The 21674-nt window shown below is 37.8% G+C and overlaps 1 protein-coding gene across 3 annotated transcripts in view; it reads left to right on the top strand.

The window, feature by feature from the left end:
- DPYD (dihydropyrimidine dehydrogenase) overlaps window positions 1–21674 on the top strand; it is a 365352-nt gene that overhangs the window by 96253 nt on the left and 247425 nt on the right. For all 3 annotated transcript variants that reach the window (XR_012588641.1, XM_074597190.1, XM_074597191.1), the window contains exons 4-5: window positions 3102–3189; window positions 15241–15402. Coding sequence is in view for 2 of the 3 variants with exons in the window: in XM_074597190.1 (XP_074453291.1) it covers window positions 3102–3189; window positions 15241–15402 (250 nt within the window). In the remaining variant the exon portion in view is untranslated. The remainder of the gene's footprint in view (window positions 1–3101; window positions 3190–15240; window positions 15403–21674) is intronic.

Genomic DNA, 21674 nt, shown 5'->3' on the forward strand with positions numbered 1-21674 from the left:
AAATTCGGAGATATATACCCTGAGATTAGCACAGGTCAGGCTTTGTCTAATATTTTTATACAGTCCATAATAGTATGACCACTTAAAAACATGGATGTTTCACTTTGTCCGTGTTTTTTTTTTTTTTTTTTAATAATGAGCATGTAGCTCTTTGTTTAAATTTGGTAGGAGCTAGCAGGTGAATTACAGAAATTTAATCTAAATTTCTAGTTTGTTGTTTACATTATTTTGAACTAAAACTGTAGTAATGGGGTAACCTTGTAAAATAAAAGGTGGGATTTCATAGGGTGGGAGGACAGTTACAGAAAAAGGAAATAAGTGTAATACTTAACGCTTCTTCATATGGGGACATGCATGTGGAATTGAAGCTCATGGTAATTGTCAGCGTATTCCCTTAAGCATGGTATTTTGCCTGTGATTTTTGAAAGGATCAATCACTTGCAGCAATTTATGTAATAACTTTCTGGTGGGTGATTCTACTATTTTATTTATGCTTTTTGCCTGGTTCACCAGAATGCAATGCCTTTGCTCCTTGGTACAGTAAAAGCACTCTGTAATATCTATTATGGTATGGTCAAAGGATAATTTATTGTCAGATAGAAAAATAGGTCAACACTAATGTCACTTGATGATCAACCCCCCAAGTTTAATAAAACACCTCACCAGCATGCATTCTGCACAGTGCTTGATGTTTTATTAGGACTACAGTACCTAGCTATAGCGAGAGTGTAATTACTGAGCTGTCAGGGTGATAAGTGGGATTAATGGCAGCCGGGTGCACTTTACTCTGCAGAGTGCTCAGAGAATCAGAAGATGGTATTATTATAAGAGAAAGTCTGGACTGGCATATTCATGGCACCCTCCCTCCTCCCCAAAGCTCACATTCGAGTTTGCGTTACCCGCCCCCCCAATAGCTGACATTTTCAACAGCTGTTATTTGTGAACCAGCTCAAAAATCAAAAGAGAAATAATTTGGGAAAGATGCTTGCCAGCCACGATGGGTAATCTGTATGCTGCTTATCCTGCTAGATGCCATTCTAGTCAGTTTTGACATGAGATTGTTCTATATATAATCCACAAAAATGTATTTTACGTTAAGTGCAATTCTTTTGGTCTCAGATACAGAAGAGCAAAAAGTCATAATGAAATTTTTGCCTTTTTTAAACATGCGATTTCCCACTTCTATTATTTCCTTACTGCCTGCGCAGGCAAAATGATCATCTGAGCTCTTATAGTGGTGTATTTTGTCGAATGAATCTCATTTTTTTTTTTTTTTTTTTCTGGCTTCTAGTACTAAAACTTTGCTGTCTTTCAATCTGCTTGGAATGCTAAGAGCATCCTCTTGACTCGGTGCTTTGGCCACATCAACCCTTTGAGGTCCCCACTGGCCTGCCTTTGCTTGTTAAGGCATTTATAACATGTGCCTGTCAGTGGGTCGTGCTGGGCAGCGGTGGATTTAACTGCTACAGCTAAACCTGCCGGCGCTCCTCTGCCAGAGCCCTCTGACATCCTCACTAGTTGAACTGGTAACCCACCACGGTGTTCAACCTGGATTTGGCTTTATCAGTTTTCTCAGCTTTTGCAGCCTGGGAGACCTGTTTTCCTTTAAATATTTCCTCTAGGACCTTTTCCCCATGACTAGTTCAGTGAGAAAATCCAAACAGCCGCTTCCTCATGTGCTTTCAAATTTTGCTGGTGCCACGGTGTCTGTAATACCCAGCTAGATGATAATGAATAGGAGGATGAGAGACTAATTAATCTTTTACTTAACTGGCTTTGCTTTCTCTCTTACTCCACCATTAATTGAAAAAAAAAAAAAAGAAAACAAAAGCAATGCGTGTGATTGACAAAGTCAGGCCAGTTTTTCACTCAAAGTATTTCAAGCATTTCATTCCTTTTAATGTGCTCTTCATTTCTTTGTGCGTGTAGTCCGTAGGCCTCTTGCAGCTTTTCTGTGTTTGAAAAGATTCTGTCCCAGCTGGTTCCATGCTGTTATTGTCTATCACTAAGTAACAATAATTAAAGTGGACTTGTGGAATTTATAGAAGTAGTTGTGCTCAGGTAACACATAGAAAACAAATTTTATTTCATTTTCCGTAGATCATTAAACCCATAATTTACATAAATTCTGTATGTTAGTAAAACAATATTCAAAAAGCATCTGGAATAACTTAATGAATTCTGAGATAATTAGTAGTGTGGCATTTGACCTATGATAATCATTTATATGTAAAACCAAAAGTGTGTACAAATACCTTTGTGTTTAATAGAGAACCGTTTTACTTCTTCAGCTGTCTTTTACCTTTCTTGTTAGGTTTGCTTACTGCAAATTGCATAGATTACCCTGAGGTAATCCTTAGACGGGACTTGTGCAAGTAACCAGACCAGTACATCCTCATGGATGACTATGCAAGAGCAGACATAAAATCTTTGCTACTTTTAGTATATTTTAATACACGGTTAGGTTTTGTCGTTAGAGATGACAAGAGGAGGGTCTTAGGGATTTCAGTTGGGCGTACACATAAGACTACTGAATTGTTTTCAGAGGTCACAGACATATCACAGGAAACTCATGGAAAAGTGACTTGAAAATTCATTATCCATTCTTGTTCTTTGGCACATACAGTACAAAATAATTCCTTCCTCTGTGGAAATACTGTTGCTTTTGTATGTCTGATTGTCCAACATCCAAAATCTAATCCACAGTGACACTTCCAGAACTTCGTTAATAAATTCAGATTCACAGCACAGATGTTTTTCAATTATAAAAATGAAACGGTCAGAAGTTTAGCAATCTTGGATTCCAGGAAAAAAATTACTTCTGTGTAATTAGACATTGTTTTCTGATACTTAGACATGTGTAGTCCATATGTTTGTAACTGCACCCTGCTAAGTGAAGTCAACAGAATATAAACCATCAGTGTTGAATACAAGTCAATAATGATCATGTAGTGCTTTGAGGTTTTAAATAGAAATTTTATGAAAATGCTCTGTATGATTCCTTTGTGGCTTATCTTCTACCATGTTAACTTGAAAACCTTATGCTGTTAGCGGCATTTGCATTCCATGTCTCCTTGACACATTTTCTTTTATTCCTGCAGGTGCTTAAAGTGTGCAGATGCCCCGTGTCAGAAGAGTTGCCCAACTAATCTGGACATCAAGTCATTCATCACAAGTATTGCAAACAAGGTAAAAAAATCAGGCTTGCAGTAGTACATGGAAGCAGATAACAGCAGTTACCTGCAGTTCTGTTTGCGAGATTGCATTTCAAGGTTTGTCTTTGTAAAGTGTTAAAAAAACCAGTGTTTACAATAGGTGCTTTTGAAGTTCAACAGTCACCTAATGTTTAATTATTTTTGCTGCTGTTCAGTGCCTGTATAGATAGTGCAAATCTATTTCTTCATGTCACTTTTTCTATAAAGTTTTTGGTTTTGATGGTTTTCAAATATACGGATATTCACAAAACTGAGCATGACAATGTAATTGTTTAACTTTGCTGCTACCTGAGGTTTTACAGTTACAAACCTTTTTTTCATTAAAGATAATTTTTTTTCTTTTCAAGAAGTAATTATAGTTTAAATTTGCTTTGGGCAGAAATTTGGCATGAAGGTGGTCATCTCAAGGAATATTTTCTCGTAGTTTATAGTAAGAGGCTCTGGTTAATGCAACTGTAGTTGTTCACTTAGACTATTAATAAAATACTACAGGAATAAATTGAAATCCCTCTTTGGAGGTACTGTACCTTTTCCATTCTTAGTAGGCTATTATACTATAATCATAATGAAATCTTAAGAACATTATTCTGATTTGTGGTTTACAAATGACTTTTAACAGTCAGAAATAAATAAAGATGACTGCAAAGTTGATATTGCAAGATTAATTAGGCTGTCTGGGGTAGCCTAAAGATGACTGGATATTGATTGCCCCATACCTTTTAAAACTTACTTCCCATCTGTGGAATTATTAGCTGCCATGTGATTTATTTGTCTGTATGAGCCCAACTAGATTCATAATCTACTGGGGGTGCTACAAAGATTTTCTGGCCGCATTTTATGCTCTTACATGCCTCGCTGTTAGATGCAGCTGGAAGGGCCAACACAGGTAAAGCTGGAGTGAAGTGGGCAACAGCAGCAGTGCCGTGGGCCAGTTAACAGCCACGTTGCTTTCACTACTGGTAGGTTCTGCACCATAACAAGAAACATTAGGATAAGAGGAAATATTAAGATACATGTATCAATTATAACATAACAACGTGTTGATGTGATTTACAGTAATTGGCATTATGCCCAGCATCTGCATATAGACAGTTTTCTTATATAATCTGTACCCTGTTAGTGCAGCATTTATTTTCATGAATGTAGGCATCTGTTTGCAACCATAGTATAGTATGCGGTATATTGCTGCTTATTACCTCTTCCAGGCATTGTGAAGCAGGTAAACTGAACAGAGAAGATACAAGGCAGTAATGAAACTGCTAGTCTCCATCTCATTGTTTTGCTGCGGTTTGTTTAGGAAAGTATTTTACCAGGATGGTGTTTCCTTATTAAGGAATAGTTATGCTACTGCTTTGGGTAGGGTAGTGTGATGTGTTGTTGAGGAAAGAAAAAAGCCCTGATTATCAACACGTAAAAGCTGGGAATAAGGAACCAGGGAAGATGGACTGAAGACTGCAAGAGAAGATGTCAGAAGAAGTAGTAACACCAGCAGCATCCTGGAACAAAAAATTTGGTGGGTCTTTTAGACTGATAGCCTCAGAAATACGATGCCTCTTTGTGACTTGGCAGAAAGCGTACATCATTTTAACAGTTGATTCATTCTGAATTCTGTGAATCCATTACAGAGCAGAGAAAATCAAGGTGGGGTGACTGCAGAGCTTTGACAGTTGTATTTTGGCAAAGCTATACTGGAATTATATTAGAAAACTGCCTGAAAGGTGTAAAGTGAAGTCTTTTCCGTGCTGAAGCCAACGGGTACACTCTTACAGATTTTAATAGGGCCAGATTTAAGCATCAGATGGTCACTGAGGTGGATCAACCCTATAGAGTTTTGGCTGTTTGACAATAACTCTTTTAAATCATCTTGGAAGCTGCAGACGCTAGCTAAGACTCTGGTTTTGCCCTGAGCAGGTGACCTGATCGCATGCTGTTTTATCAGGAAATTCTGCTTGAGAAAAGAATTGTACTATACAACTCTCAGGAGATTTAACATTCTTTATGGAAAAACCTATGTATCTTAGATTACTGAAATGTACTTATAGCCTTTCTTTTTGGACCCCATCTGTATCTATCTATAGTTTCTGTATCCACTCTGAAACTATTTTTTGTAAAAGGTATACAACTGTTTTGGTAACTGCTTTTACCTCATGTTGATGCCTGATAATTGCATAGACAGCAGGAAACATTCACACACAGGAAGTTTTAAAAAGGCAGGTAGTTGGTTTCTGCTAGCCAAGATGTTGGGATGGGAAATTGCAAGCCTAAAATCAGTGCTGCTTCTGTGAAATCCAGTTCCAAGTGTGTTTATGTGAGTTTTACCACAAAAAAAACCCAAAAACAAACCCAAAAAGCTAGAAGTGAGAAAAACTCACAACCAGATATGCTTAGTAAATAGCTGAAGTCATGGGCTGAGAAACAAGGCTAGGAAGTCCTGCATATTTGTGGCCTCCATTTGCTGTGCCTCCTGTAATTCATGTACCAAGCGACTTTTCACGGAAATGAACAGTGCATAGAGGGAACCCAACTTTGGCTTGATGCCTATGGTCTGTTAAGCTGAATTTCCCTCTTGTATTTGTTTCTGGTGCCTTTGCTAGAAAATATTTCTATTATTACAAAATCTGTTCTTCAGAAAAAGTAACAGTAATTCTTCTGGTTTCCTTTATTAATAGGATTTTTTTCTAGGTATAGGTATGTGCTACTGTTCTTACGCTACTGCACTTTGAAACTCCTTTCTTTCTGCCAAGCAAGCAATAGAACAGGGTGGAAGTTGAGAGAGGGGTACTAAAAGTTGAAATGATTCACCTGAAGTCACGACCCTGGCAGAATCTGGGTGAGGGCGCACTACCATGGCTGCTCCTGCAGTGTCCGCTCCCCTCTTTCATTCTGCTGCGGGGGTGATGGAGGTACCTACACCATATGATTTTAAACCAGACAGAAAACAAGAATGGTGTGCTTTTGAACACCACACTCGAACTTCTGACTTACAATTTTGAAACTTTTTAATGGAACCAGTAAGTAATTTTTCACTTTATTATTCATTTTTCTAAACTTCTATTGAAATAATCATTTGGATATGATTCAGCAATTTGCTTGCTGAATATTTTTGTATTATTTTCATAAAAGTATTTACCTCACATGATCAAGGATATTTTACATGTCCTTGAAAATACTTTTCAAAATGATAAATCTTTTTTGCTGTTTTCACCTTGTAAATAAACTTTCCTTTTTAATCCAAAAGCTTATAAATATATCTGGTAGCTTCTAGACAAAATAAGTAAGTGAAGCATAGAACATTCAGGTATTTGAGGTCAATAAATCCAGGAAAACGGGGTACTCTTTCTAGGATTATTGAAGTCCCTCTCCTGCTTCTGAATCTTTCTTCATCAGTCACTTAGAAACTCCCTTCAGCAGGTTATCCTTGTACTTGTTTGGAGGAGATTCATTTCAAGAAATTCCTTGTCCTCATCCCCGTGTAAGCAGTAAGCAGTATTACACGCAGGTATTTATTTAAACATGATTCATTATTAATATAGAGTATTTAGACAGCGGTGTACTGAAAATGAATTACTTTGTTCAAGTATTTAAGAGCTCTATTGTATGCAGTTTGTTTTGTTGGAAAACTGCTATAGCAATCATAAAAGGTCAGGGATTCTTGTTCTCTTAAGCCTGAGGCTTTTTAGATAGTTACAGGCCGTGTACAATGTGGCTGTTCCGGCTGTTCTGCCGTTGGACCTGAGCTCAGGAGTAGAAGAGGGATGGGGGAGGAGGGGTTGTTTCTGGGTTGAGAGGGTAATTGAATTGCCAGACTCAATGAGCCTTGAGCCTCTTTGAGAAAAAAAGATGTCACTTAGGCTGTATTGTGTTAGCTGCTGTGACTCAGTAGAGTTTAGGCCACAACTTCCATTCTCTTTTTTCATACAAACTGGATTATAACTCCACTTTATAAAGGTACAATCTATTCTATTGTGTCTTCCCAGTCAGTGTTTCTCAGTTCATACAGACCTCTAGCAATTGTGTCTCCCACCAGACTTCAAATTCACCATGTGCACATTACTACTTTTGTTTCTAAGAATCAGACGGTGGCAAACAAGTATTCTGACTTCCAGCTGTCCTCTCTTTAAATACAGCCTTCACATTGTAAAGTGTATATTCCTTGTTTTATAACGTACAAGTGCCATCTTAGTTATTGCCTTCTTTAAAGAGAAAAAACATTAAGGAAAAAAATGTGTTCAGCTGCTGCAGGAGAAAGCTTTGGCTCCCTACCCCTGAACGAATACCAGGAGTGATTTTAGGATTTTATGCCCTCCTTTCCCTGTCTTGATATGTCAAAGCAAGAAGGACTTGGTAAAATGGAGCGCCAGCACCTGTCATCGTTTAGGGCTGGCAGCAGCAAATATTGTACAGCAGCAGAAAATCCTACAGCTTCCCAGAAGCGGCTCTCAGCCTGTCCAGCTTTCCTCCTGTTAAGCAGAAGTGTGTGCCAGAGGAAGCTGCCTTTTAGAAAGCAACAGCTGCTCACATGCTCTACCTTTGTAATGTTCGGTGAGATGGTCTGGGAGCTTTTTGTTATCAGGCACCTTTATGGATGAGTAGTCGCATTGAAAAACAACTGTTGGTGCAGTTTAGGTGTGGGGATATTAAGTTGTGTTACATGGCACAGGGTAAGGAGTGACTCAGCCTTTATAGTTTGAGTCTATAATGAAGAATTGGGGGTGCAGAAGTATATTTTGTGTTATCGTTACTCAAAAATTATACTTTGTCCCTGCAGCCCTCTGTTACTAGCTCTCACATTTTTATCTCAAGCCTTGCAGTATTACAATGATTCAACAGTTTTCTCCTTCTTCAGAAAGACCGTCTTGTTGCATATCCCTTAATAATAAAGATAAACTGGTCTGAGCTGACATGTCAGCCTTTTTCTAAGAGATTTTGTAGGTGGATGTAAGCCTTCTCATGGCCAGCATTTAAAAAAAAAAAACACCAAAAACCAACCACAAACAAAAACAACCAGAAAACAAAAAAAACCCCAAACCAACAACGCCATGCTGCCCTCTGGGTAAAAGTTGTCCCTGGACTGTGCAGAATGCCGGCATGGAAATGGGGGAGAGAGAATTGAATGCCAGGAACAGTATAGAGGAAACTGTGGAACACAAGCGTAAGTTTTAGGATTTCAGAAGAATGTTTAGGGTTAAATGAAACCAAGGGAAATGTGTGGGCTTTTTTCAAGAGAGAAATTTGTTTTTTCAAGGGAGAAATGGGAAAGGGAACAAACTGGAAGACAGAGACGGATACCAAGGGATAAGGGCGAATCTGAAGTTAGGGAGATTGAGGGAGTAGAGGAAAAAATGTTTGTGGTAATATAGTGGAAATGAGAAAGAAGGAAATGTGGGTAGACAAAGGAAGGCAGGAGACAAAAAGCTGTGGGATCATTAAGAGAAAATGAAATGAAGAAAAGATTGTAAGGGAGAAAGGGTGGTGAGAGACATAGGATGATGACAGGTGAGAGAAGCAGAATGATGGTTTTTCTGTGCCAGAGGAACTCTGAGTAAATTAACAAAGGACATCTATATGCCATTGCAAAGACTGTAGAAAATCATGAGTCACAGTTCATATGTAAAATACTGTAAGTGGGATATTGTTAATACAATGAAGGATTGTGGAAGTCAGAAAGCTGCTAGCTGATTGGTAATAATTATATACAGATATGCATCACAATTAATCTTTAAGTACTACTTTGAGGCCCCAGGTTTTTGAAAGTGCTGTTTCGTTCGGCTTTCTCTGTTAATCTTTGTATATTTCAGGTCACTAAATGCAAAAAAACATCTAAAAGAAAAAGTAGTAATGGTGTTAAATTGATGCACTTGAAACAGTGACTTTTCTTGAGATGTCTGTTTGTACTTAGTGTAATGGAATGGCTGACAGCTGGTTTCAGTTGCCATAGTGTAATTATGTAGAATAGACTTTTGCGATGACACTATGTCAATTAAGGAATCTCTCACATTCTAGACTACAAAGGACAAAATGACAGTACAAGATATTTCTTCCGTTCTTTTTCATAAAAAGATAGTGACACTGTGTGAAATTACAGTCCTGTTATGATGACACAAGTCAAATGATGTGAAAGATTTCTGGATTGATTAAAAATCATCAGCATTATAATATAGAATATGTATGATTTGATAAGTTGCTGTTATGTTTTGTTCATTCTTCTTCAGAAGATATTTGGGGGGGGCTGACAGACTGGGGGCGTTTCTTGTTATATTTGAACTGGTGTGTGTCAATGTGAAAAATGCTACTTATATAACAACGTACTTTAAATAGTGGCTCTTCGATATGTGAAAATATTTTAATCCAATACATCTTGAGTAAATTTTAAAGCCATTGCAGAACATGAACTAGGAAAGGAGGAGGTGATATTTTCCCATATTTTTGCTATGTCTCCCTTTTTTTAAACCAAACCCAGATGAAAAGGGAATTAACGCTTTTTTCTTCTTTTCTTTTAAAGTATTTGCTCTGTCCCAAAACCGTGATGAAGTCAGTGTGTTCATTTTTAATACACAAAGCATAATAATGCATGTTCTTCATTGTTTTTGAGAAAACGGCAATATCAAAACACCCTGATGCATAATGAATTTATATAAAATGCCCTTGAACTGAATTGAAAGAAAAGATGCTATAAGCATTTCCTGATAGTAAATGCAATTTCTTCTGGTCTCTCAGTATTGATCCTATGTGTTTTAATAGTTTTTTTTTCAAGTAAAAAACAGTCTCATTTGCATGCAAATTACATAATGCTTCCAAATGATACATGTGGAGATCCTCCTCTGCCTGGTTTCCACTGATTATTGATGTCTGTTTAAGGCTTGTTTTTGTTCCCCGTGTTAGCAATGTAGTATTTATTGATGTTTTGATGTAGGAAACCGCAAAACATCCTATCCAGTTAGATTAATTTATTTCTATGAAAGTGCACAGGAAAAAAGATTCTATGAACAAAGGCATGAGCAGACATTTATCTCATTAAAAAATTCAGAAACATTCTAGTTTTAGACTTGCTTCCTCTGTGACGTCTGTAAGAAACTAGCCATCTGAGTCATCTTATTATTTCGGCATCTGAAAAAATTACTCCAGACTGTTAAGGTAGCTTGTATCATTCCATGCCCTGGAGTAACTTTGTCATTTTAATATGGCCAGCCGCCCTTTAATTCTGATCCTTTCTCGTGTACAACATGTGGTGTGTAGTTACCAGCTCGCCAGGTCTGCAGCTCGTGTCTATATTTGTGTGCAGCTTCATGTCTATTGTGTGTGTCACAAAACCCTGGTTTTGTGAAATAAAAGCAATCATTATTTTCTTATAAAATGTGAATATTCTATGAATATTTTACCTTTAATGTCACTGGTAAATTTATTGATCATTAGTACACGTTTTCAGCTTGAAAAAAAAGTTATGTAAGCACAAAGCATTCATGTAACTAAACATTTAAGATACTGTACATAGACTACAGTACCTATACTGTCAGCTCTCATTTATTACTGTAGCAACACAATGGCTTGCAGTTTGGTAACACAGTTTGTATAACACCACGTAGTGTAACTTACTAGACTATACTGTATTTCCCTGCCAGTTTTTGTCAAGTATTGGAAAACATTTTTTCTAATCATGTTTGATATGTTAGCTAATAAATCAACACAGTAAAGGCAGGATAAATGATTAAGTAGAATGGAAGGATAAAGAGATGAAGCAACTCAGAGCCGGGCTCCTGAAGTCCTGCCCATAGCCCAGTCGCTGTGCTGGACTGTGCCCCGGCTATCAGGAAGGCTGCAGGTGGGCTTGCTCTCGAGCCACTGCACGGAGTCATGGTAGCAGCACGTGGCTGTATCCTTTCACTGGTAGTGGACAATATCGATGGCAATAGGAACAGTGGTTACACTGGTGCTGTAGAAGGTGGAAGAGGAGAGTTAGGGAACTGCAGCTCTTCTGTGAGTATGTTTTAAGTTTACCAATGGTAAAATTGTCACAGGGTGACTTTTTGTTGGCAGACAGGGAAACCAAGTCAGCATTGAACGTGTACTTCCCTTTCATATTTAGAGGTGTCCACTTCAGCACACTTGGAGCACACTAGTGCAGAAGACCTGCTGCTCCCAAAGAGAAGTGAAATACTTTCGACTTTGGATGTGACTGTCTTTTAATTTGTCATTAAAAGTTTTTTCAGGTGTTAAGACTAGGAGATATATGCTCTTTGATACAGTTTATCTAATGTCTTAATATTTCGCATGGTCACATATATCTTTTGTTACTCTCATTTGAAGAGGACAGCAGCAACTCATGATCGTGACAGCAATATCTCAAAACTTCCCAAAGCAGGACCCTGCCTTCATATACTCGATTGTGTTTCCTCTAAATTAAGAGTCCAGCAGCAGTTGGCCTTACCCCCATTAGGACTTCAGTCCCAGACTCCTCTTTAGTCTGGCATGATGTTCTGGCATGATGTTCTGAGACTGGTTTCCCTAGATATCCCCTCAATAAGCCATGATCTCAGTCCTATACCCACAATGACCCTGGTCCCACGTCTCTGAAGTCACTGGCTACTTTAACATACCCTGTCTTTCTGTAGCATACATAGCTGTGCCCAAAGTTTGGGTTTGAGCTTGCAAAACATGTAAAATGTGCCAGCTGTGTTGACGCTGCCTGTAGTGGCATAGCTAAAGTGTGAGGATATCCTTTACAGAGATGCATTAAAATTAATTTTAAAAAGGAAGAGCTTAACAGTTTTGCATTCTTGGCATAATAACTAGCGCTGTATATCGATTTTAATTGTAAAGCCTAAAAATGTAGGAAATCCTTAATGAAGTTACTTAAATGGAAATGCACATTGTTGTAATTGTTTCCATTGAACCAGAGTTGAAGATAAATAATAAATAATAATCCTGGACAACACAGGAAGGGAGAATATAACTCTCATATGTAGTGAAGTATCAAACTGAACAAAAATTCTTTGAAAAACATTTTGTCTGAGTTAGTGAGAAAACTCCTCGCTACTAGTTTGTAATTATTCCTTTAGGGTGGAAAAAAGGAATGGCTAGATGTAATTGCCTGGGGAACAGACATCTAGTGCCACTTAAGATGCTGTAGGGTATGTAGGCTGGTCTGCGAGTGCTGCTTCAGAAAGATGTGGGTCTCCTGCATTGATTATGTCACCTCTGGTGTCTGCGTGGTTATCGATGTGAGCAGAGAACATGCACTCGCAGCCCAGAAGGCCAACCGTATCCTGGGCTGCATCACAAGAAGCGTGGCCATCAGGTCAAGGGAGGTGATTCTGCCCCTCTACTCCACTCTGGCGAGACCCCACCTGGAGTCCTGCATCCAGCTCTGGAGCCCTCAGCACAGGAGGACCTGTTGGGAGCAGGTTCAGTGGAGGACCACAAAAATGATCAGAAGGATGGAGCACCTCTCTTATGAGGACAGGCTGAGGGACTTGGGGTTGTTCAGCCTGGAGAAGAGAAGGCTCCAGGGAGACCTTATTGTGGCCTTTCAGTACCTAAAGGAGGCTTATAAGAAATATGGGGAAAGACTTTTTAGCAGGGCTTGTGATAGGACAAGGGGTAATGGCTTTAAACTAAAAGAGGGAAGACTTGGACTAGATATGAAGAAGACTTTTTTTTACAATGAGGGTGGTGAAAGGCCAGGTTGGATGGGGCTTTGAGCAACCTGATCTAGTTGAAGATATCCCTGCTGATTGCAGGGGTGGGTTAGACCAAATGGCCTTTAAAGGTCCCTTCCAACCCAAACTATTCTATGTGTCATCTTCAGTATAACTAGACTGCTGTGTTTTGCTGCTGAATTGAACTTACAGTGTCTTCACTGGCTGTTTTTAGCCGCTCTAACAATCTCTAGCATATCAAAATAGTATCATTCATCTGGAAGAGCAAAAATATTTGCTAATACGTACAACTTCTGTTTAACTAATACTTCTTTACATTGGAATAAAAGTGAATTGAGGGATGATAAAGTGCGTTATCGGTCACTGCAGACAAAATAGTTGAAAGTTCTCCTGCAACAGTTGTGTAAAGGGATTGCCTTTTCAGCCAGGATTAGAATATCAATGGATTTTAATAGTGTCTAAGAAAATCTTATGAAAGTACACCCAGGTAGCTTGCTTGTGTTTCCAGGCGATGGGCAGGGGCTCAGGCAGCAGTAGACCAGCATCTGTAAGCAAAAGGTCCAGTTACGTCTAAAAATACATTTCTTAAACATTGTCACTCTCTTGGGGATCTCTAGCTGTGTTTCTAACACCTGGTTTAACTTCAAGAATTTTATGCTCAGTCTTTTAATACGCCTTTGGTGAATTTGAACTTCCCAAACCAACGTGTTGTTACCCGTTGTTTGTTATATTGTCAGATCTTGACACTGCTCTTTTTATTCGTAACTGGATTCTTGCTCTGTGTGGCATAGCATTCACTTTTAATAAACACTTGTGTGTACATTAGCCTACTTGACAGACAGTAAGCCACAGGCATTGCATAGGGTCTGCTGTGACCAAGTACTTCGTGTTGTTTGAACGCTACATCTTCTGGCTGTTCCGAGCCAGCTGTCCCGCGACAGAAAGGTAAAGATACTTGTTATAAAAAAACAGTTTCATGTTCATGATGATTATTAAAGATTAGATATTGGAAGAGGTGGTGGAAGAGGAAGGAGACATTTTTTAATCTCTCGTTATTGCTAGCTTGGAGAAAGCTGGAATGAGATCCCAGCGTTAATTCCTCACTGAAGAAACTTTTGTGGAACCTCAGCCATGTGCTAATTCGAAGGGGTTCTGTATTGTCTTCCGGCCCTTAAAGGAAACTCTAGTATTAACCCATCTTCATGGACTTTCCTTCGTGAAGCTTTTAGAGTGGGTGGGAGGAGTGGTAAAACGAAGAAATAACTGGAATCTATGATTAAGTAAACTTCTATATTGACTCTACAGAAGAAAAGATAGGATGCGAACAGTTTGGTTTAATTTCACCATAGTTTCATAAGTGTAAATGTAATGTAAATGCGGAACTTAACAATCAACAGTTCTCCCTCTAATTGAGACTTCAGTTCACTCTTGGCATTTCCTTTGATGCTCCTTCTTAAGTGAAATTATCCAGTCTAAAAAACTTGTTTTCTCATGCGTCAGGCACTGGGAGCTTGCTAATGTCCATTCCTTAGATTTTTATTATGGAAAGAAATCTTGCTAGCTCTCATGTATCAGGAAACTGTTCCTTTTCTGAAGACGTGCACTGAATATTGAGAAGCTGTGAAACTGTGAATAGTACATAACTTCTTTAATCAGTTGCCTGGTTTGCTATTTAGAGAAACAGGAAAATAAGTGTTTGCCCTGATCGGTATGTGGTCGAGGAAAAAGAGTTCAAAAAAGAATTCAGTAGTGCAGGTAGCTACATAGGAAACCTTCTCCTCTTCTCATCACGGGTCTGGGACAATTGGCACTACTGATCTGGTGTGAAGGACAGGCATGTCCGCAGAGATGGTGTGCAGAGATGTGCAAAATAAGCTTTTCATTCTCTGTGTCATAAAGAACTGATAATCTGACTGACACTTCCTGGTCAGACCTCCTACAAGGGTTACAACTCAGCTGCCACCCAATTGACCTAGAAATGGAGAAAGTATTTAGAAGTACATAATGCAGACACAGTACTTTCCGAATGTAGATTTGTTAAGCCACTAAAAATGCAGCAACCACCTTAGACTGAAGATGCTTTTAACTATTTTGCAAGCTAAAAAAAAAAGTTTTATCTTTTGCATAATCAACAATTTTGCTGACTTTCTTTCCAGTGTCTTTCACATAATGCTGTATAACACGTTGGTATATTTAAATAATGTCAGTGTTATTTAACATATTTATATTTATATTTTATTCTACTATCTAGTTAAAGAAGAAGTATTTTGTATTTTCTCTTGAATTTTTGAATTTTTGCTTCCTTGGTATATGACTCTCTCTCTTTTTTTCTTCTTTTTTTCTATGTTTTTTTTTTCTTTTTCCTTCAGAACTACTATGGAGCTGCCAAAATGATTCTTTCTGACAATCCACTTGGCCTGACATGCGGAATGGTGTGTCCAACATCAGATCTCTGTGTTGGTGGCTGCAATTTGTATGCCACTGAGGAGGGACCAATTAATATTGGTGGATTGCAGCAGTTTGCTACTGAGGTAGGACTTGTAAATGTGTTAAATTCTTTGTATGTGCCAGTGAGTGTTGTCTAAGTGTTTACCTTTGTTAATAATTTGTTTAAAAAAAAGTTGGTACTAATAAAATAAAGGCGTAGGAAGTTAGAATAATTATCCTTTTTCTTACAGCACATTCAGAAACTTAGAAATGCTTTCATAATGCAATACTTCGTAGGAACATAAGGAACATTATTTGTGAACAAGATGACTCTTTAGAAACACTAGGCGTTGAGACAATTTGTTTTATAATGAAAGATTTATCTAAGCCAGGTGAAATTGTGGATGTTACTGAAGTAGGCTGCATAAGGCAAAACATCAAGCGCACCTGCCTCTGTAGCTGCATGCAAGGAGGCGTAGAACTGTTCTGGGCACAGGGTAGATTTTATAGCACAATTACTGCGCATTTGCACCGGCTTCAGGGCAAAGGAAAAGCTGCAGGTGATTTAGACTTTTTATTGTACTGTTTTCCCAAAACTAAGTAAATAAGTAGTTTCAGGGTGACCTGAAATATATGTCTATGTGCGTCTATCTAGATAAATACAGATGCGCGCACATGCGCTTATGTGTAAATGTATTAGTTCATAAAAGTATGTGTATATTTTGGCTACTGAAGCAAAGGTGGTTACTTGCTGCTTGATGTTAGGAAGTCTTCTCAAGGGTTTCTGTTCAAGTGCATGTGCATTATTTGTGACTATATAATTTCAATGCTCCAATTTCCATCTGAAGAAAGACGAAGGCTACTGCTCATTTGTTAACTTCCTTTGACGGCATGGAGAATTTGTACGAAAGTCATGGTCTCAGCTGGCACTTCATCTGATCTGTCTGCAGTATCTTTGGGTAAAAATTGTGACTTTGGTCTCTGTAAAAGTGAGGAAGTTGTGGCTGTAGAAAAGAAGCCATATGCACGTGTGAAGATGGCACATTTCTATACAGTCCTTAACTAATGAACATGTCCCTCTTCTGTATCTTGAGCCATTTGGCTGATCATATTTACAAACATACGATGAAATTCCAGTCACCTTTACAAAGCCTGAGAAAAAAAAGTTTGTAGGACAGACCGAAATAGAAATGCGAATCAATCTGGAAGTAACAGATGATATGTCTGGAAGGCCAATTTTTTTCCTCTGCTGTCATTCAGAGATTTCACACCCTCTTCTCAATGGCTGTGGGTCATGATTCGATGAGCAAACGTTCCTACCTGCTGCAGTTCTTCTCTTTTTACCTGTTTGTATCTCTCCTTTCTTCTCTCCAGGAGACTTGTAAACCTTCTGGAGCAACTGCTAAACTTTTCTGCGATCTGTTGTTGAACCTTCTCTCCCCTCTGTCATTTAAGTAGTTATCCACTTCAGTTTTCTTGAGATTTGAACATACAAGCGTAAGAATCAGTACAGTTTGGACCAAAGTTCTCATTTACAGGATGAGGTTAGAGACACTGAACTGTATTTGTTCTACATGTATGTTCAGCAGTTGAGTTTTATCGATCAAGAGGCAATTTTATTAGCTTTTCTTCTAATGGCCTTTATTCCTTGTATGTAAAAAACTTCATATTTGTTGCAAAGCAGAAGACTTTTTTTTTCTTAAAAAGACAAAAACCCCACAAACAAAAAGAAAAAAAAGAGAGATTAAACAGTTGTCAAGTAGATGATAAATACAATGGTGAAATATTACTGTTTAGGAACCAAATGCAAGTAATATCTTTTAAAACTTGATTTGTGTCTCCTTTTAGCCCTAATGCCTTGATTAATAGAGAGGAATTATAGCTTGATAGATAATGCTAAATATCTGTCATTTTTCTTCAAAAATCTTTAGAAATCTATTAAAAAAGCTCAGTGCTAGCACAATGATTGATAGGAAAACTGCAGAGAGGATGAATAGCTCAGAATGGCTTTGCTCCTAATGTTTCAAGTTTGTTTAAAGTGATATTGGTGTCAAGAGTTCGAACAAAATAAAATTGTTATACAGTTCTATTTAGCACGCTAACAAAAATAACATTTCAGTAATTTTTATTATCCTTAATATTTTTATAGTGTAGTTGTTAATGACATTTAGATTTACTGCTGTTTAACAAAGAGTTTGTATGTATCGTAGTACTCATAATTAGTAATAACAGGCAGTCACTTTTGTAATTAAAACTTCTTTTAGCTTTCATTCAGTTAAATTTTACTAAGAAAGTATGTATAGTTGAAAAAAAATATAACGGTATGAGTGCTTCCAAGTAACAATCATTATAAACATATAGATTAAAATACTGAAGAAAATCGTAAGTTACTACTGCTTATACAAAAATTGGCCCAGATACTGCAAGTGAAGTGTGTTCCAAGCTTTACCTATATGAGTAACTTGTGTAATTTAGGTGTGCAACATGTGTTACTCTTAATGAGAGCTGCGTGGTAATTCTCATGCACTGTGTAATAGTTTTTCCCACAGGGCCTTATTTACTGAAAACTCCATTGTGCATAAAGCCACTTTTAGATTTTTTTTCTTGGAATTAGTCTGAGGATCTTAAACTTGATGCATTAGGAGAGCGAGCGATAACAAAAAGCCACAACTGCTAGCTGAGATAAAAGATAAAATTGCAGTAAAGCAGGAATGTGGGTTTAAAATGGAAAATATATGGGTATGACGTATGCCCCTTTGTGCTTCTGAACAATGACTGATCATCTGTTCATACTGCAGATAAAACTCCCTAATTGTGAAATATTTGTCTTGCATACGGTAGAAAAAAAGATATGGCACCTTACCCCTCCTGAATTTTCCTTCTGCCCTTCCATATAGCTTTGTAACTATGTTAGGCTTATTCTCAAAGTAAATTGTGATCCAGTCTGAAAAAATGCGTATTTTGAAAATTAAATGTTCAAGTGGAAAAAAAAAGGGAAATGTCCATTTATATTTGTGATGTAGAATGTGTATACTGGGATGCAGTTACCACGGTAACTGTTGCATCTAGAGAATAACATGGAGTAAAAGCTCAGTATTATAAATGATGAGTGTCAAGCGCAGGTTACACCTGCGACTGCACAGGTCAAAATTATATTAATGTCTTTATCTGCCTCCTTTGCCCAAGTATTTAGAATCAGGAAACATCTCTGGGTTTGGAACACAAGTTCAGTGAAAATATACTGAGATCGCAGTGGCAATACATGCAGGCATGAGCTATATCACTGTCAGTCCCACAAAATAAACTAAAATTACTGGTTACTCAAGTAGAAGTTTGTAAGCTTGAGTAAAAAAGAAGTGTGATCTATTACATTGTCTGTTGTAGTATTAGTAAGAAGCCCTCAAAATCTTACATTTCTGGATAGACATTACTGAATCTAAAGGTTCTCCTGTGTTTCTAGTTAATCATTCTGAATGGAGCAGCACAAGCTAAATAGAAAATATATTATTTTAATCACTGCATACTAGATTTAAATACTAGATCATTTAATACTGTGACTCTTGTGCCAGCTACAGTTCTGGTGATTTGTTCCTCTCTGGAGATATCTTCTGGCTGCTGTTGCAGCAGAAAGAAATTGGAAAAGGAAACTTGATATGTTTTTTTCCTAAAAGATGCATTGCAGGTGCTAGCCTGCTGTTACCCTAGGGGCAGCTCAGCAGAGCGCCTGGTCTGGGAGGTGGGCTGTGGTGAGGGTCCCCCTCTGAGTGCTGAACCTCCCTTCAACACCAACCCACCACAGGCAAGGAAGCAACGGCTGCCCAGAGGGATTGCTGTGCTGAACCCTTGGGCTCAGGGTCCCTCTTTTAATTGCATATTGACAGCTCTGGTCAGTCTTAGCCTGGGTGGGGGGAGAAGGTGGTTCTCATGGAGCTGCAGCTCCTGCAGTTGGATGGCCTTGGCGTGTCTGCCTGAGCCCCTCACCGTTGCCAGCTCAGATGGCCGCACTGCATCATCAGAGGAAGTTTGCTCTGGGGAACTTAAGACGACAGGACAAACAGAAAGAAAACTCTATTTGTCTGCATGAATTTTTATTTTAACACATCTTTAGGTTATTTTCTCTTTTAAGTCATGTTAAAATCTCTACTAATCCATTATAAAATTTTAGGCCTGTCTGAAAGGGGTCACGTAGCCTTCTACAGTAGTTCAGGGGATGAATCTGAGGACTTCTGATTTCTCCGACCAATGCTGAAAGACTTGCTGATATTTGGACAAGTTAGACAAACTTCTTTAGAGCATGTTTGACAGACATGAAATGCTCTTTGTGTTTTTTAAGGCATTTACATTAATGTTCCTATGTCCTTTTTAGTGGTGGGATTCATGAAATGTTGAGGTATGGACTCTGCAATGTCTGAGATCCATGGGTTTTCTTGGCACTGGGATAATATTAACATATAGTTATTATGTAGGTTTGAAAAGTCTTTAATGAGATGCTTTAGGCCCTAATTTTGTCAACGCTCATCTACTTGCATAAAAGTTTGCAGTGCTACTTTAGCTGTTAACTTATGGAGGGAGGATCAACAAGTTTTCATAACTAGCTCATGTTTGTGGAAAAAACACTCCCTGTACATCCTGTGCTACCCATTGCAATTAAATGAAATTAATTGTGTGATCGTGTATTTTGACAACTTGAAGAAGATTACTGTGCATGCAGTTTGCTTAATTTTTTATTAAAATCTGTGCAGACTATTATCTTCTCCTTTAAATATTGAACTGCCCCATATTAATGTAAACCAACCTACAGATAAATATCCATGGAAACCAGTGGGAAAGTGTGAAACTAATACACACAGTTCCCAAATGTTACTGATTTCATCGCTGATATTTTTCTTTCTGTACACTAGCAAAATCTGATAATAATTCAGAATATACTAATAAGTTTCACACTAAAATAAATTCAAGCTAGATGCTAATGTCTACGTCAGTAGCTGTTTGGTATCTCATCATCTTCGTGAAGGATATTTAATGGCAAACCTGACTGATAAACTTATTTCTATCCCCTTTTAAGCATGGAAGCAAGCATTATGCCTCAAGAATACAACAGATTTAGTTATGAAGTTGAAAATGATGTTACTAAAAGATTAAATTTTCCCACTGCCCCTTCTATTTTCCTCATTATTTCGTATTACTTAAGAAATGTGACCTTCTGTGTATGTCTTGGAGACTACCAAATATGCTTTTTAGCATCCTGTCTTGTTTCATAGAATTAGGGAAAAGCTTTTTTATATTTTGACATTGAGGTTAAACTTTCAGTCTATTTACTGTTTTATTGGACACATTCTTTGTCATAGTCCAAAGATAATTTTAAATGAATGTGAATTAGAGTAACACTGTCTGACCATATTGGAATGCTTCAGATAGGTGGAGAAGGGTATCTACAGTATATTCCTCTTAGAAAAATTCTGATCAGAAAACTCAAAAGTGACTGAAGTGAGTTACTTTAATTTATTCTAATTTATATAAAAACTGAGGTAATGATTCTGAATAACAGTTCTAACCTGCTCTAATGGTTTTAAATGTTTTAGATTCATTTAAATCATGCTTACTATGCCATAAAATGATTTTCATCAGGTTAGCAAAATGCATTTCTCTGAGTCACCTGCCACTCTCTGCCAAATGTCACATCTTTTCATCAAAACATGCTAATACTAGAGTCGTGTGGTGAAGAAAAGAACCAGAATTATATTACATGAGGAGAACAATAAGCTTTTCCCTGTTTCCATTGTGAAAACCAGCTAAAGTGAGTTGGCTAAAACTTTCCAGGAAAATTAAACTTGAATCAGATGCTCAGCAATTGAAACCACCGTAGTTTGCTTAAGTGGGAAATATTGTGGAACCTTAATACAAACTTGTGTTTGCATACAGAGCCTGGAATTACGCTCTTTGTCGAGCATACTGAATATTTTGGAACTGCAGTGAAAGTATGTTTGATTTACAGGGGAGAACAACCCCCCAGATTTCACACTGGAGAGAACATTGGGCAAGTGCGCTCACACCTTTACATGCTAAAGTAATGCAAATAGGGAAACTGTAATATGTTATAAATAATTGAATCAAGAGAGAATTTATTTTGGTTGTTGGAACTTTAGCAGAATAGATTGGCTGTTTTGGTTTGGTCAAATTGTATCTCACTTGAGGACAAAGTTTGCATAATTTTTTCGTAAAGTGGTATATCCTTTCTATGGGCCCTGATGGGCACGGAAGCGTAAGAAGTGGATGGAATCTGTGTGGGTTTAGTTTGAATGGGCCCTGGATGGTGAAGTAATGATGATTGCATACTATCTGATAAAAAGATAAAGAATAAATGCCCAGCGTTACT

Source organism: Larus michahellis, chromosome 8 (genome assembly GCF_964199755.1).
Source record: "Larus michahellis chromosome 8, bLarMic1.1, whole genome shotgun sequence".
NCBI lineage: Eukaryota > Metazoa > Chordata > Aves > Charadriiformes > Laridae > Larus > Larus michahellis.